This window comes from Rhinoraja longicauda, chromosome 2 (assembly GCF_053455715.1).
Source record: "Rhinoraja longicauda isolate Sanriku21f chromosome 2, sRhiLon1.1, whole genome shotgun sequence".
Classification (NCBI taxonomy): domain Eukaryota; kingdom Metazoa; phylum Chordata; class Chondrichthyes; order Rajiformes; family Arhynchobatidae; genus Rhinoraja; species Rhinoraja longicauda.
The window spans coordinates 13,414,370-13,430,725 of NC_135954.1; the positions used below are offsets into that span (position 1 = coordinate 13,414,370).

Sequence of the window (16,356 nt, forward strand, 5' to 3'; positions counted from 1 at the left end):
CTGAAACACGTGTACTGTATGGTTTTGAAGTATCTTAAACCTGATTAACTGTACGATCAAACAAGAACATGGAAAAAGTAATGGAATCAGAACCAACACATGAATGTAAAACAAACTGTTCTTCAACTGTTTGTTGCAGGCATTTAATTCTACATTGTCCTCAGTTTTCAATATATATAACCATATAACCATATAACAACTACAGCACGGAAACAGGCCCGTTCGGCCCTACCAGTCCACGCCGACCACTCTCTCTGACCTAGTCTCATCTACCTGCTCTCAGACCATAACCCTCTAATCCCCTCTTATCCATATACCTATCCAATTTACTCTTAAATAATAAAATCGAGCCTGCCTCCACCATTTCAACCGGAAGCCCATTCCATACAGCCACCACCCTTTGAGTAAAGAAGTTACCCCTCATGTTACCCCTAAACTTTTGTCCCTCAATTCTGAAGCTATGTCCCCTTGTTGGAATCTTCCCCACTCTCAAAGGGAAAAGCCTACCCACGTCAACTCTGTCCGTCCCTCTTAAAATTTTAAAAACCTCTATCAAGTCCTCCCTCAACCTTCTACGCTCCAAAGAATAAAGACCCAACCTGTTCAACCTCTCTCTGTAGCTTAAGTGCTGAAACCCAGGCAACATTCTAGTAAATCTCCTCTGTACCCTCTCCATTTTGTCGACATCCTTCCTATAATTTGCCGACCAGAATGGGCTTCCGGTGGAAGTGGTGGAGGCAGGCTCGATAAAATGTGCAGGAACAAGAGTATACAGAAAAGAAAGATCACTTTATTTGTAATATTGCTCTTTCATTTTCTCTCCCACAAAATTATTTTTCTGCTAATCACTTGAACAGTAGGTTCTACTTTGCATTCTGTGAGATCCCAATTTTCAGTGCCTTATCATCTTTTACAGGTGTCCTTTTCCTTGGAGAACACGACGAGAAATATGTTTTTACGCTGCCTTGTGCCTATGCACGTTCCATACTGACTGTTCCCTGGGTAGAACTGGGAGGTAAAGTTAATATACACTGTACCAAATCTGGATACTCTGCTGCTGTCACATTCCATACCAAACCTTTCTATGGAGGAAAGGTCCACAGGTAATTTATAAATGATTTTATGTATTGACACTGTTGTGAAATGTGCACCTGGTTGTGGAAAAATCTGACTTTGTAACGGATAAAAGTCAGCTTATTTTGTTCGTTATCCATAACCTGCTGAAATTTAAGTAGGTGCTATTTGATGTCATGAGAGTTCTCCCTGGGAACCTTCTAGCAACATAGTACTTTTGTAACAGATTGTGACTTTTTGTAGTAATTGTGAGACAGGTGAGAGTCGATTCAAGTCAATGGAAATCAAATTTGTGTGAGCTGCAAAATGCAATACTGATTTGCTTTCATATTTAATGCCTTCTTACAAAGTGAAGTTCTATCTTTCGAAAAAAAAAAAAGACCGTTTATTGTGCCATTAAATGTCGGGTTGGTTGTCGTAGTGCTTGATTGACAATGAGGACTCAGTGTGCAAAAGGGCCTGTTTCCATTCTGTATGACTCCACAACTCCAAACATGCTCCCCAGCAGTACTCCATTTAGTCACTTGTCATACACAGCTATGCAATTTGACTGAGATGTAAAGGTGAAGGAAAAAGGCAATTGGGGAGGGGTTGGGGGGGGGGGAGGGGGGGGGGGGTGGGGTCAGAATAGAGTGAGGTTGATCATTTTCTAGTGGGATGGTGTAAGTTTGGAAGAAACACAAGAGATATAAAGATATGAGGATTCAGTATATTTAAAAAGGGGGAAACAAAGTTGAGCAAAGTTACAGCACTCTTTAGTAAAAAGATTCAACGGTACTAATGGTTCAGAGCATCAAGGTAAAATAATCTCCAGTTTTCAAATTAGTTTCCAACGCCTACAAAAACGCATTCAGCAGCTGCACCTGGGCACATTTTCTGCAGGTGTAGTTTCCAGAAGCACCTGCGGTGTCCCTAACTTCCCACATCCTGCAGGAAACACACTGTACCAACATGCCTGCCATTTCTTCAGTGGACAGAAAAATCCCAAATCCCACATTTCGATCAAGTGTAGCCTCCTCGCCGAAGACTCTTGAGGGCAGACTCACACTTTACTCACCAAGGCTTTAACTTCTGCAGCCAATCTCCTGCACTCGCTCCTTCACCTGCCGCTCCTCTGCTGACCTTGAAGTTTTCGTTTGGAGATACAGCATGGAAACAGGCCCTTCGGCCCACCCAGTCTGCGACGTCCAGGAATCCCGGCCCATTAACCCCTGATGACGGGGGAGGGAGGATGGTGGTTGCGGCCCACATGAAGATTTTCCAGAGCTCAAAGCCCGTCATCTGCATGTGCATCAAGTTGAAAAAAATTCACAAAATGCTGGAGTAACTCAGCAGCCCAGGTAGCATCTCTGGAGGGCGTGCAAAGGCGACATTTTGGGTCGGGACTTCAAGGGTCATGAGCCAAGACGTCAACTGTCCATGGTCTCCAGAGATATTGCATGACCTGCTGAGTTACTCCAACTCTATGAGTCTTTTTTTGTAAAGCAGCATCTGCAGTTCCTTGTGTCTAGTGGTCTAGTGGATTTTCCAGCTGTTAATAGGAGCTGAACCATCCTATCAACAACAAGAGAGTGGTCCTAAGCTACTTTCTACCTCATTGGAGACCCTCGGACTATCTTTAATCAGACTTTGCTGGACTTTATCTTACATGAAACGTTATTCCCTTTATCATGTATCTGTACACTGTGAATGGCTCAATTACAATCATGTATAGTCATTCCTTTGTCTGGTTTGCATGCAATAAAAAGCTATTCAGTACGTCGGTACGCACGACAATAAACACAACTTAAAAAAAAGGTTATTTATTAATAAGTAACGCGGCATGAAAGTGCCAATCGGCAATGTTATATTGGATCTCAACATCATCATAAGGCCTAAATCATAAAGCATTTATTCTTTGCACATGATTACATTTTTTAATTTGTCGATTTGCCAGCAATTTACAATTTGAGTAATTTTAAAATTCAGATTATGTTAAAAGTAGACTGTTAATAAAGTAGCCATTCCACCATCCGCCCCCCCCCCCCCACCCCACCTGCATTGTCTGCTTCTTTTGTCTACCTCCATCCATCACCCCCCCAGCCTCTACCTCACCCCTCTCGGATCTTGCTCCATCTGCCTGTGATCCTTTATCCCTCCTCAATCCACCAATCACTTGATTCTAGTCTCGCTATCACCTTTTTACACTGGCAATCTGCCCTCACCACTCTTGAGTCCTGATGTAGGGTCTCAGCCCAAAATGTCAACATTTCCTGTCCCCCACTCCCCAATAGATGTTGCATGACCTGCTGAGTTTCTGCAGCAGTTTCTTTGTTGCTCCATATTCCAGCATCTGCTGTCTCTTGTGTCTCCATTATCTGCAGATTGTTACCAGCGGGGTCCGTGTCAAGCTTAGATTGAAGCTTGCAAATCAAATAATCCACACCATTCACTGCCAAGCTCATTAGTGCAAATCTAGATACATATTCCTCTATGATATGACCTTAAAGCGAAAAACCAATTTGTACATAGAACAAATTAATGTTCTAAAAATACTTGATCATTATTTTGGGATTGTAATTATAACCGGTTATTAAAAACCAGATTAACCATCGCTATGCCTTCATTAAGGTAACAAACCCTTTCCTAAAAATATGAGTTCTGGAATATTTAATTTATGTTATATTAAGGCATAAATGATTTTGATGTTTTCTCTTGCGTGAAATTTCTCTTCTAGGTAATTAGGCAAATTAAGATCATTTGGATAGGAATACACAGGGAGATTACATTTAGTAGGAAATAGTTCTATAGTTCATTTAAAAAATGATCATAATTCAAAGTGTACAGTATATGAAAGTATTTCCGTATACAGCACGATTACCTCCACAAGGAATTGGCAATGGAGACAAAATCTTGAATCTTGGTGGCACATTACTGTGCACATTCCACAACTGGGCAGCATGGTGGTGCAGCGGTAGAGTTGCTGCCTTACAGTGCCAGCGACCCAGGTTCGATCCTGACTAAGGGTGCTTGTCTGTGCAGAGTTTGTACGTTCTCCCCATGACCTGCGTGGGATCTCCGGTTTCCTCCCACGCTCCAACGAGGTACAGGTTTGTAGGTTAATTGGCTTGGTATAATTGTAAATTGTCCCTAATGTGTGTAGGATAGTGTTAATGTATAGGGAACGCTGGTTGGCATGGACTTTTCAGTCAGAGAGTTGTGAATCTGTGGAATTCTCTGCCTCAGAAGGCAGGGGAGGCCAATTCTCAGAATGCATTCAAGAGAGAGCTAGATAGAGCTCTTAAGGATAGTGGAGTCAGGGGGTATGGGGAGAAGGCAGGAACGGGGTACTGATTGAGAATGATCAGCCATGATCACATTGAATGGCGGTGCTGGCTCGAAGGGCCGAATGGCCTACATCTGCACCTATTGTCTATTGTCTATTGACCCGGTGGGCCGAAGTGCCTGTTTATGTGCTATATCTCTAAACTAAACTAAACTGAGTGGACATTGCAGAAAGAGGCTGCATTTTGCATTTCAACAGCATCCCTCCTGTTAAACTGGACTTCTCAATGGGACAGTGAGATCATAAATTCTAGTTTGAATTCATGGTCCATGATTCTTGCAGAATTCTTTAAACTCATTTACAACATATAAACAGTTATTTGTTTACTCTAATGATCATATTCTGAATCTTCTTGATGTACCTTTTTAACGTTAACTTAATTAATTAGAGTTTTGTTAGAGAAATAATTTTATTAAAGTTATAATCTATTATAACACAAGCTGGAAATATTAGTTGTTGTGTGGACAGATGGGATTAGTTTGTCATTGTGGCAAAATATTCAATTTTAGAATATGATTGCATAAAGTAATCTTAAACTGTACAAAGATAATAGAATATATAACAGTACAGCATAGGAAAAAGCCCTTTGGTCCACAATGTCTCTGCTGAACATCAATGGTTCAATGGTTCGTTTTGTCATATGCACTCAAGTACAATGAAATTATTTTTTAGCATACAGTTCAGTGACAATCCTTCTACACATGAGGCACAGTAATATTAAGTATAAGAGTGTATATAGTAGTCAGTACACAAGAGTCGCCACGTTTTTGGGTGCCATCTTGTACCCTTCAAGTCCCAAATTTGAAAAACATGTTAGAGTCTTAACTTGGCCATATCAACCCATTGTCCTGGCAGTGGCACTGGGTCAGAGTTGCAGAGGTCGGCCTGGCCAGATGATGTGTCATTGCCCTCCACCACTGCTCCACCGTTCTGTGACGCTGCAGGCCACATCCGTGCCATGTGCTTGGCCACTTGGAGCAACGTCTGATCCAATCGAGCCCCAGGCTACATCAGGTCCTCCAACGGCCCACTTCACCAACTCACCCACTCCGACACCTCCTCAACATGGGCTCCAATGGCTATAGCTCAGCCTCTGTGCCCTGGGGTGCCTCCCGCAGGTGACCTCAAGCATCTCGGAGGGTGCCAGAGGTTGAGCCCCCAGCCTGCTCACCAACATCGTTCTTTTCCTCCGCCCGCCGCCGCCATCTTGAAGGGATTGACATGATGCCAAGATAAACTAATCTCCCCTGTCTCCAAGAGTTAAGAGTGTTTAATTATCATAAGGAACAATGAAATGCCTACTTCTATACTCTGCCTTCATTCACCACATATCCATGTGCCTATATAAATACCTCTTAAGTAGTCACTGTACACTTAATAACAGCTGAGAGGTGTTAGTGGGAGTTCTGAACACGTTTGCTTGTTTAAGTAAACAACAGCAACATGTTGTATGTGGTGAACATTGACATCAAGATTGTGGATCCACATGCAGGCCAGTTTCAAGATGTTTCAGAGACTAGAGGTGGAGATGGTATATTTGACTGCACGAGAAATGCAGCAAGACCAGGGTGGGATTTAAACATGTGAATAAAGTTTTACATTTTAAAGCTATTAATTGTGTTTACTGGAATTGTAGATCAACAGTTGAATTCCATTCTATTTTTTTTCCCTGTAGAGTTACGGCTGAGGTAAAGCATAATCCCACAAACACAATTGTGTGCAAGGCACAGGGAGAATGGAACGGAACTCTTGAATTCACATATAGCAACGGTGAAACAAAAGCGATTGATACAACCAAACTGCCAGTAATAAGAAAAAAAATACGAGTCGTCAAAAAACAAGGATTGCTGGAATCAAGGTCTGTGGCATTTGAACATTCATATTTTGTTGAATTATATGTAATTTTTCAAATATTAAAATCAATTAAAAAAAATTTGGTCTTAGAAACATAGACATAGAAAATGGAGTAGGCCCTTCGAGCCAGCACCGCCATTCAATTTGGTCATGGCTGATCATCCAAAATCAGTACCCCGTTCCGTTTTTTTCCCCATATCCCTTGATTCCCTTAGCCCTAAGAGCTAAATCTAACTCCCTCTTGAAAACATCCAGTGAATTGGCCTCCACTGCCTTCTGTGGCAGGGAATTCCACAGATTCATAACTCTCTGGGTGAAAAAGTTATTCCTCATCTCAGTCCTAAATGCCCTATCCCTTTTTCTTAAACTGTGACCCCTGGTTCTGGACTCCCCCAACATCGGGAACATTTTTTCTGCATCTACCCTGTCAAATCCTCCAAGAATTCTACATGTTTCAATAAGATCCCCTCTCATCCTTCTAAATTCCAGCGAATACAAGCCCAGTCGACCCATTCTTTCATCATATGTCTGTCCCACCATCCCGGGAATTAACCTGGTGAATCTACACTGCACTCCCTCAATAGCAGTAATGTCCTTCCTCGAATTGGGAGACCAAAATTACACACAATACTCCAGGTGCGGTCTCACCAGGGCCCTGTACAACTGGAGTAGGATCTCCTTGCTTCTAAACTCAAATCCTCTCACAATGAAGGCCAACATGCCATTAGGTTTATTCACTGCCTGCTGTACCTACATGCTTACTTTCAGTGACTGATGTACAAGCACACCCAGGTCTCGTTGCACCTTCCTTCTCCTAATCTGACACCATTCAGATAATAATCTGCCTTCCTGTTCTTGCCACCAAAGTATAAGACAATAACTGCAGATGCTGGTACAAATCGAAGGTATTTATTCACAAAGTGCTGGAGTAACTCAGCAGGTCAGGCAGCATCTCAGGAGAGAAGGAATGGGTGACGTTTCGGGTCGAGACCCTTCTTCAGACTGATGTCAGGGGGGCGGGACAAAGGAAGGATATAGGTGGAGACAGGAAGATAGAGGGAGATCTGGGAAGGGGGAGGGAAAGAGAGGGACAGAGGAACTATCTAAAGTGGGAGAAGTCGATGTTCATACCGCTGGGCTGCAAGCTGCCCAGACGAAATATGACGTGCTGTTCCTCCAATGGCACTGGAGGAGGCCCATGACAGAAAGGTCAGACTGGGAGTGGAGGTCATATGTAAGACAGTATATGAGGTTTGCAGGTGGTAACAGACCTCAGTGAGCATAGTTTGACTATTGGTGCAGTGAGCAGCATGGGTTTAGAGGCAACAGGGTTGAGCAAAACCCTGGATTTTCTCTCAGTAAATAAGAACCTTTATTTCCCAGATCCATTGGATTGAAAATCTCACTTCTGACCAATTTGGAGTGTTGATGTCTTTTGGGAATATTTAATTTCTAACTCCTATAGATCACTGATGTTATATAATTATTTAATCCAGATGCAAATTAAAACCATTTTTTCCCCATCATTTTCAAGATCGGGGATATATATTGTGGGGAAATAGACTATTTTCCATTTTATGCACTCAGTCTCAGCCACAAACCAGCTAGTAGGTCTATTTTGGCACTTCTGGATTCAGACAAAAAATCTTGTAATTCTGCTACAACTTTACATTTGTGCATTATGCTTTTTGCCTCAGCAAGCTAAAATTAATGTAACCCTGTTTTATTCTGTGGGTTTATGCCAACTGAAAAATGGGTTTATGTTGTTGCATATCATTTGTTGTTGGGAGATACCAACAACTAACAATGAGGTTTCATTCATCTGTGTGTCTGTTTGAACCCAGAAGTAAAGTCCAGTGTTTAACTCGTTATACTATGCAGTTCATCATTTATGTTTTAACTCACTTTCAATGTTGATAGAGTGATACAGTGTGGAAACAGGCACTTCGGCTCAACTTGCCCACAACGGCCAACATGTCCCAGCTACACTAGTCCCACCTGCCAGCATTTGGTCCATATCACTCCAAATGTGTCCTATCCATGTACCTGTCTAACTGCTTCTTAAATGTTGGGATAGTTCCTGCCTCAACTACCTCCTCTGGCAGCTTGTTCCATGCATCCACCACCCTTTGTGTGAAAAGGTTACACCTCAGATTCCTATTAAATCTTTTCCATTTTACCTTGAACCTATGTCCTCTGGTCCTTAATTCACCTCCTCTGGGCAAGAGATCACCCCTCATCCTGCGCTCCAAGGAATAGAGTCCCAGCCTACTTAACCTTTGCCGAGAGCTCATACCCTGTAGTCCTGGCAACATCCTCATAAATCTTGTCTGTACCCTTTCCAGCTTGACAACATCAAGCTGATGTTAACATCAATTGATGTGAAAGGTGGTTGATAATGCAGTCGATGCGTCATTGATGGAAACCGAGAACCCATCAGGGGACCCCGATGCCAATGCTGCTGGTTCCACCACCCTTCCCTTGCTATTGACCATGCCACAGCGTGCCTCCATTCCTCCCTCCCTTGTTTAAAATACAGTGCTAGAGTAACTCAGCGTGTCAGGCAGCATTTATGAAGCACATGGAGAGGCAATGTTTCTGATCAGGACACTTCTTCAGATTGGGAAAAAGCTGGAAGAGAGACGGTGTGAGGGGGTGGCAGGGAACCAGGGGACCAGGCAAGTGATATGTGAAGGGAGGTTTTGATTGGCAGATGGGTGGACAAAGGTTAGAGATGAAAAGACGGAGTGTGAGATGGAGAGATAAGGATAAAAGGGACGTGAAATGTGCAGCCAGAGGAGGGAATATGGGTAGAAGGAGAGGCGGTGGGTAGGGGAAAGGGAGAATTGGGTGCACGTCCAGCTGGGGCTCGGGGGGAAAGGGGTTGGAAAGGAGAGGGGGTTGTTTACCTAACATTGGACAATTCAGTGTTCATACCGTTGGGTTGCAAGCTACCCAAGTGGAATTTGGGGTGTCCTTCCTCCATTTTATCATTGACATTGTGATTAATGAGAGTGCCTTTCAATTTTAATAGCAAATATAATATTTAAAACATAATGTTTCTATTAGCAATATCTGTGATAACAAGATTTTGGATTTTCCTGACCTTTTAGGCGTCTCTGGGAGCTTGTGACCAATGCACTAAAAGTGGGTAATATTGATGCAGCAACAGAGAACAAGCACCTTCTGGAGGAGCGACAGAGAGTTGAGGAGAGGCAAAGAGCATCGACAAGCACTATTTGGAAACCAAAGTATTTTCAAAAAGAGGTAATAAAAATCCCAGCAGTTTGACAGGCAACCATGGGAATAAACATCAATATCATCATATTCCACAACTGTATATCAATTCCAGTATTCAATTCCATTGCAATATTGCTTCAAAATGTGGGAGCTCCAGAACTATATATTAGAACTTGGTATATGTTGTTTGTTGCTGCATTTTGCCAAGTTCTTTAAATTTATGAAGGCTGTTAAAAGAAACGGTTGAGAGGTTTAGGGAATAATTTTTAGAGCTTAATGCCTAGATTATTCAAAGCACAACCCCTATGAAAGAAGTAAGTACAGGAGCGAATACACAAGATGCAATGTACGGATGCAAGAGGGTGCAAGTGTCAAATTAACTTCAGTTGCTAGCACCCTTGCCTTTAAGTCAGAAAGGTTGAATTTTACTCTGGAAAAAATGAACCAGTGTAGTCTTTTTTTTTAGATTGGAAGAATGAAGCCATCAAGAGATTTTTAATATTTCTGATGTACCTGTCTAACTTTCAGAAGCCATTTTGACACATGTTAACAAACTTTAAAAGGACCACAGTCACATTTCATAACAATAAAAATTGGAAGAATGTAATTCAGCTTTGTGGTGTTTGGAAAATTATATGTTCTTACATCTTTGAAAATGTACACAGAAGATTAATCAAACCTTTAAGGCTAATTGTGCAACATTGTTGCCTGCTGGGATGGAGTGAACTACTTCAATAAAACCTTAATGCCCACCAGAACTGATGTTCAGGTGTACTTGATTCACTCTTCAGGTAAACCTTAGCCCCTCGTCGCTCAATGCGATTAGGCCAGTTCCAGGAGTATATATATATATATATATGATATTCTTTGTATCTGGCACTTGAACAACTTTCTCTTTGCTAAACAGATCTCAACATATTTAGCTAAAACACATGCCATTATTTTAAAATGTCTGTCTGCAAAGTCACTAACCTCTTCATTCTGGCTTGTCTCTTGGTGCTGCAATTCTCATTCACACTGCACTTCCGATTGATTAATATCAATCCTTGTGCTCGCCCACCCCACTCCAAAGACGTACAGGTATGTAGGTTAATTGGCTGGGTAAATGTAAAAATTGTCCCTAGTGGGTGTAGGATAGTGTTAATGTACGGGGATCGCTGGGCGGCACGGACTTGGAGGGCCGAAAAGACCTGTTTCCGGCTGTATATATATGATATGATAATGATATATAACATGACTGGCGTAAGATACCATAACATTAATATTGACCATGAAATGGCACAGGCAGAGACCTCCTCATTATTACTTATCATTGGGAATACTACATTTCCTTTCTTGGAACTCTTGAATTAAGAATTCTGTTTGCCCCTTTACTGTGACTTAACAGACCGTGTAGCCAACAGCAAAACACTACACGAGTCTCCACTGATGATCACATTAGCAATTTGCAGCCTCGAAGATAGGCACAAAATGGTGGAGCAACTCAGCAGGACAGACAGTGTCTCTGGAGAGAAGGAATGGGTGACGTTTTGGGTCGAGTCCCTTCTTCAGACTCTTTTGTGTCTATCCTTCGTAAACAGTTTATAGCCTCGTTGCACTTGGATGATCTGTTCTTCTATGCATCAAGAAATATCTTTAAATTTCTTCTGTTTTTGCACTTTAAGAACAAGGTATTGTGTCCTTCAAAACTGGTTGTGGTGATGAATGAACCTTTTTTTCCTGTTCCATAACAGGGAGATGGTTGGGTGTACTATAATCCCATCTGGAAGGCACACTAATGACAGACTCAAATTGACCTCCACCAGCTACCTCGGATATCCTCCAATTTGCGATTTGCCATCTGCAAATAACTCTGAGGTGATGTTGAAAAGAAAATTAAAAAGGCAAATGTGTGACAATGTTATGTATAAAAAATAGAAACAATATTGTGTACCAAATTAAAAATACTTGCAGGTCATGAAAATCAATGTATTCAGGTGTTGTCCTGTATTCAATGAGATCTGCATACAAGAGATTGAAGAGTGAATAATGGAGAAATTTTATTTTAATGTTTTAAGATTTTATATTTTTCACTTGCAAAGGGTTTTTTGCACTTAAACAAATAAATGTGCCATTGGTGTAGTCACTTTAAGATATCTTTGTGAACTAAATGATGTAGGACTGTTTTGATTTGGTTAATGGGCATGCCATTCCATAAACCCTATAGTATTCAGTACCACAGTACACATACACCACTTTTTACTGCAGTGAATTCCATCACTTACAAAAGTTTAATTATTACACGTAGTATGTTTCTAAAACTAGTCAGAATGAATGGCGTTTTGTAAAGAAAAACCGAGATAAGTGCTGAGAAATACAACTATTTGTACCAAACTTGTAGTTTGGATAATGAGAATCAACTTTATAGTTCCTATAGGCTAAACAGAAAGGCCTTTTGGTTTCTACATGGAATAGAAATTAACTAATCAATTACAAATTGAGAATTATTTGAAAAGAATGATATTGTAATAAACCCAATACTGTCTCATCTCACATTCAGAATTTTAGAGATACAATAAGGAGAAATATGATTGATCTTTTGTCCTTTTTCTAAAAGCAAAATGATGATACATTTATTTTGCGTCTCTTCTACATACTTTACTTGATATGCAATTTGTAGCTAGTCACAAAATTGTTCCACCTGTGAATCTCCTATTGCTTTTGCATCCATTAGACACTTTACCAATTCTGTTATCCAAACACCAGCAAATCACCAACTCGTCTTGATAGCACTGTCACCTCATTGGCATCTGCAATGCGCACCCACACATAGCGAATATATATTCCAGTAGTTAACAAACTTATGCAATTTGTTCCAGAGCACCCGATTTCATATAAACATAATTTAGTAGGCCACTCAGCTTACTCCTAACTGTAACCTCAACTCTGCATTCCTGCCTAATCAAGAGTGAAAGGTTTTCAAGAATCTATCGATTTCCGCCTTAAAAACCTTCAAAGACTCTGCTTCCTTTGATCTGTGAGCGAGAGTTCTGTAAACGCGTGTTCCTCTGAGACGCCTTTGTCTTAAACAAGCATTCCCTTTTGTTGTAACCAGTGACCCTCTGGTTCAAGATTCTCCCACTAAAACAAACATCCTTTCCACAAAACCCTGTCAAGACTCCTCAGGATCTTATGCTTCAAGTCACCTTTCACTTGCCTGAATTACAGCAGATACAGGCCAAGCCTGTTCAACCATTCGTCATAGGACAACCTGTCCATTCCACATGTCAGCCAAGTAAAGCTTCTCGAAACTACTTTCAGCACTTCAACAGCCTTAATAATTAATCCATACTATACACTGCACTCTAGATGTGATCTCACCAACATCTTCTCTAGATGAAGCACATCTTCCCAACCTTTATATTGAATTCCTCTCAGTAAATAACATCTGATCAGCGTCCCTAATCATTTACAGTAAAACCTACTAGCCTTTTCCAAATTATGCTAAAGAACCCTCCATTTCAGAGCTCTGGAATTTTTCGCCATGTTAGATAACATGCTTTATAATTTAGGGGAAATAATTTCCTTGAGAAAACCAAGTGATCGCGCAGTGAAAATTTAGATTCACAGCAAGTATTCAGGCAGGTTTGTCACGGAATTTCATTGTAAAATTATTCTCCAAAGGGATTACTTTTTGGATTTGTTTGTGGATTTCAGAAAAATGTCAGCAGTGCCTTTGTGTATTCTGGTCTGGTTGGCTGTAATACATTACGATATTCAAGTTGTGCTGATGTTCACTTCAGTGGTAAGAATAGAGAAAAAAAAATGTTTTGTACTGTTCAGAAACTAGTGATTGTTGATATATAGTGGAATCGCACGGTGCAGGTTCATGCAAAGCAGAATATATGCAGGTACAAAGGCGGAGAGTGGTGTGTTGATCATGACCACAAGGGGTGTGAGCTGAACTGTGAGAGTAAGGAGGTCATGCCGCAATTGTAAAGCTCTTGGATGACACCTCTGAAGCATTTTGTTCAGATCCAGTATCCAAGCATAAGAAAGAATATACTTGTCCCTGGCACAGTGCAGCTGAGAGTCACTGAATTTATTTCAAGAATGACTAGGGGAAGCGGTGGGATGGTCTTGCCATGTAACATAGAAAATAGGTGCAGGAGGAGGCCATTCGGCCCTTCGAGCCAGCACGGCCATTCATTGTGATCATGGCTGATCGTCCCCAATCAATAACCCGTGCCTGCCTTCTCCCCATATCCCTTGATTCCACTAGCCCCTAGAGCTCTATCTAACTCTCTCTTAAATCCATCCAGTGATTTGGCCTCCACTGCCCTCTGTGGCAGAGAATTCCACAAATTCACAACTCTCTGGGTGAAAAAGTTTTTTCTCACCTCAGTTTTAAATGGCCTCTCCTTTATTCTAAGACTGTGGCCCCTGGTTCTGGACTTGCCCAACATTGGGAACATTTTTCCTGCATCTAACTTGTCCAGTCCTTTTATAATTTTATATGTCTCTATAAGATCCCCTCTCATCCTTCTAAACTCCAGTGAATACAAGCCCAGGCTTTTCAATCTTTCCTCATATATCAGTCCCGCCATCCCAGGGATCAATCTCGTGAACCTACGCTGCACTGCCTCAATAGCAAGGATACTGTAATTGAGGCAGTGCATGTACCCTTCTGAAATTTGGAAGAAGGCAGATATACATAACTAGTGGGCTGGGGCAGTCCTAATAACTCTCACAATAGAAATAGCTCTTTCAAGAGAGAAGTCTTAGAAATATATGGAATTCCATAAGGTCAAGGCGAGCTAGTCTAGAAAAATAAGCATTGTCTCATGGCAAATGGCTGGCCATTTCAGAATGAGGCAAGAAGAACTTCCTCATCAGAAAAGAGTTGCTCATAGAGTCGTCGTCATACACCACAGAAACAGGCTGAACCTGCTGAACCAACTTGCTGAACCAACTTGCTGAACCAACATGCCCCATCCAAACTAGTCCCACCTTGCCTGCATTTGGCCCATATTCCTCTAAACCTATCCTATCCATGTACCTGTCCAAATGTCTTTTAAATGTTATGATAGTATTTGCCTCAACTACCTCCTCTGGCTGCTCGTTCCATATACTCACCACTCTTTGTGTAAAAGAAAAGGTTCCTCTCAAATCTTTTGCCTCTCGCCTTAAACCTATTACACCTCTATATCCTCTATTACACGTCTAGATCACTCTTCAAGAATCCTGCACTCCAAGGAATAATGTCCTGGCCTGCGCAACCTCTCCCTAAGGGGTCAGGGCCTCGAGTCCAGGCATCTTCGAAATGAATGACCACTCCCAAAAGTAAATGTCTAGGCAAAATGATTTGCTGTAGACTCGCTGTCATTTTGCAAACCATTTTATTCTCAACTATTGACTTGCAATTTTAAAGATCTAAAATATTTGATCTATATAAAGTTAACAATTAAGAGTTACGCCTTTTGCTTTCAGTATTAGAAGTTACCTTGAGAAATTGAGGATAATATATCATGTTAATAGACAAATCAGAATCCCAGTATTAATTTCTGCAGATTTTGGTATTACTTCCCCATAATATGACAGACATCAACATTCTTTCTCACTCAAGTCATCCGTACATAGGAAGGTTGAAAGTCATGCAAAATGAAACTATCTACCACAAACCAATAGTAGCAGTGTTGACAATCATCTGATCAGGGGACTCTTAACTGGAAACTAAATTGTCTCAGCAGGTTCAGTTGTCCTTTTTAAAAGTAAGCTAACAATAATTTTATTAATAACAGTAATTGAGATTATGGGAACACCAAAACACCATTAGTTCATAAGATCATAAGTGATAGGAGCAGAATTAGGCTATTCAGCCCATCAAGTCTACTCTGCCATTCATCCATGGCTGACCTATCTCTCCTTCCTAACCCCATTCTCCTGCCTTCTCCCCATGACCTCTGAGACCCGTACTAAGTACAGTGTTGTTAAAATCCTTTGGTGGTTCAAATAATCCAGAAAAGATCCCCATGTTCAGGCAGTGTGAGTTTTGCCTCATTCATGTACCCTTTCTTGACACCAGGAGTTTATCTTACCTAAAAGTTTATCACTTAAATGAATGTAACAACTTACTGAATGGTTTGTGTTTCTCATTGATAATTCCACTAGCCCTTGCAGAATCTGTCAGCACCGCTGATATATTGCAGCAATGGTGTTGACGCTGGGAGAAATGACTGCAGATTTACTGAGATTTGCACGTGTTTGGAGTGAGACATTTTTTCTTAGAGCCACTAGATGTTTGTGGAAGGTTCAGTGGATGGATGGCGATTAAGAGAAACACATAAACTGGTTTTCATTGCTTAGATTATTTCTGTACACAGTTTCTTTAAATTTGAAGCAGGAAATAAATTCTTAAGGCATTTAAAGGAGAGAATTAATCTCCCTGTTCTCTTCTCAATATTCATAATCCACACTAATGAACTGATGTCTAATCAGCACTGTTTGTAAATGCAGCATGCAAAATTATTCAAAACTTGTTCACAAGCAAACTGGTAAAATATGCACACTGATGGGGCAAGTCTTTACGTCTCTTCCAGAGAGGTTGCTCCTCTGTACAATGTTTAGAGTGGCAGTGGACCCTGCCTTCGCTAGTCCTTTGGTCCAGATTGAGTTATGGTAGTCTGCGGGATAAATATTTATATAATTTGAAAATCTTTCAACTTCCAATGATGATGCTTTGTCCCATAAACACTATATGCGGCAGTAGCAGTCATCTGGTTTCTTCCAGAAAAATAATTGAAACTGTGATGAATAGTTTTTGTAGTAAGTGAAAGCAGGGTATATGTTAAACTATGCCAATTTATAATAATATGTATGTTATT

The 16,356-nt window shown here is 41.0% G+C and overlaps 1 protein-coding gene across 1 annotated transcript in view; it reads left to right on the forward strand.

Moving 5' to 3' along the window:
• The window catches only part of LOC144602245 (oxysterol-binding protein-related protein 10-like), a 122,160-nt gene extending 110,370 nt beyond the window's left edge, over positions 1-11,790 (forward strand). The window contains exons 9-12 of the mRNA XM_078415106.1: positions 917-1,103; positions 6,075-6,257; positions 9,367-9,520; positions 11,227-11,790. Of these exons, the coding sequence (XP_078271232.1) occupies positions 917-1,103; positions 6,075-6,257; positions 9,367-9,520; positions 11,227-11,271 (569 nt within the window). The 3' untranslated portion in view covers positions 11,272-11,790. The remainder of the gene's footprint in view (positions 1-916; positions 1,104-6,074; positions 6,258-9,366; positions 9,521-11,226) is intronic.
• The last annotated feature ends 4,566 nt before the right edge of the window (positions 11,791-16,356 follow it).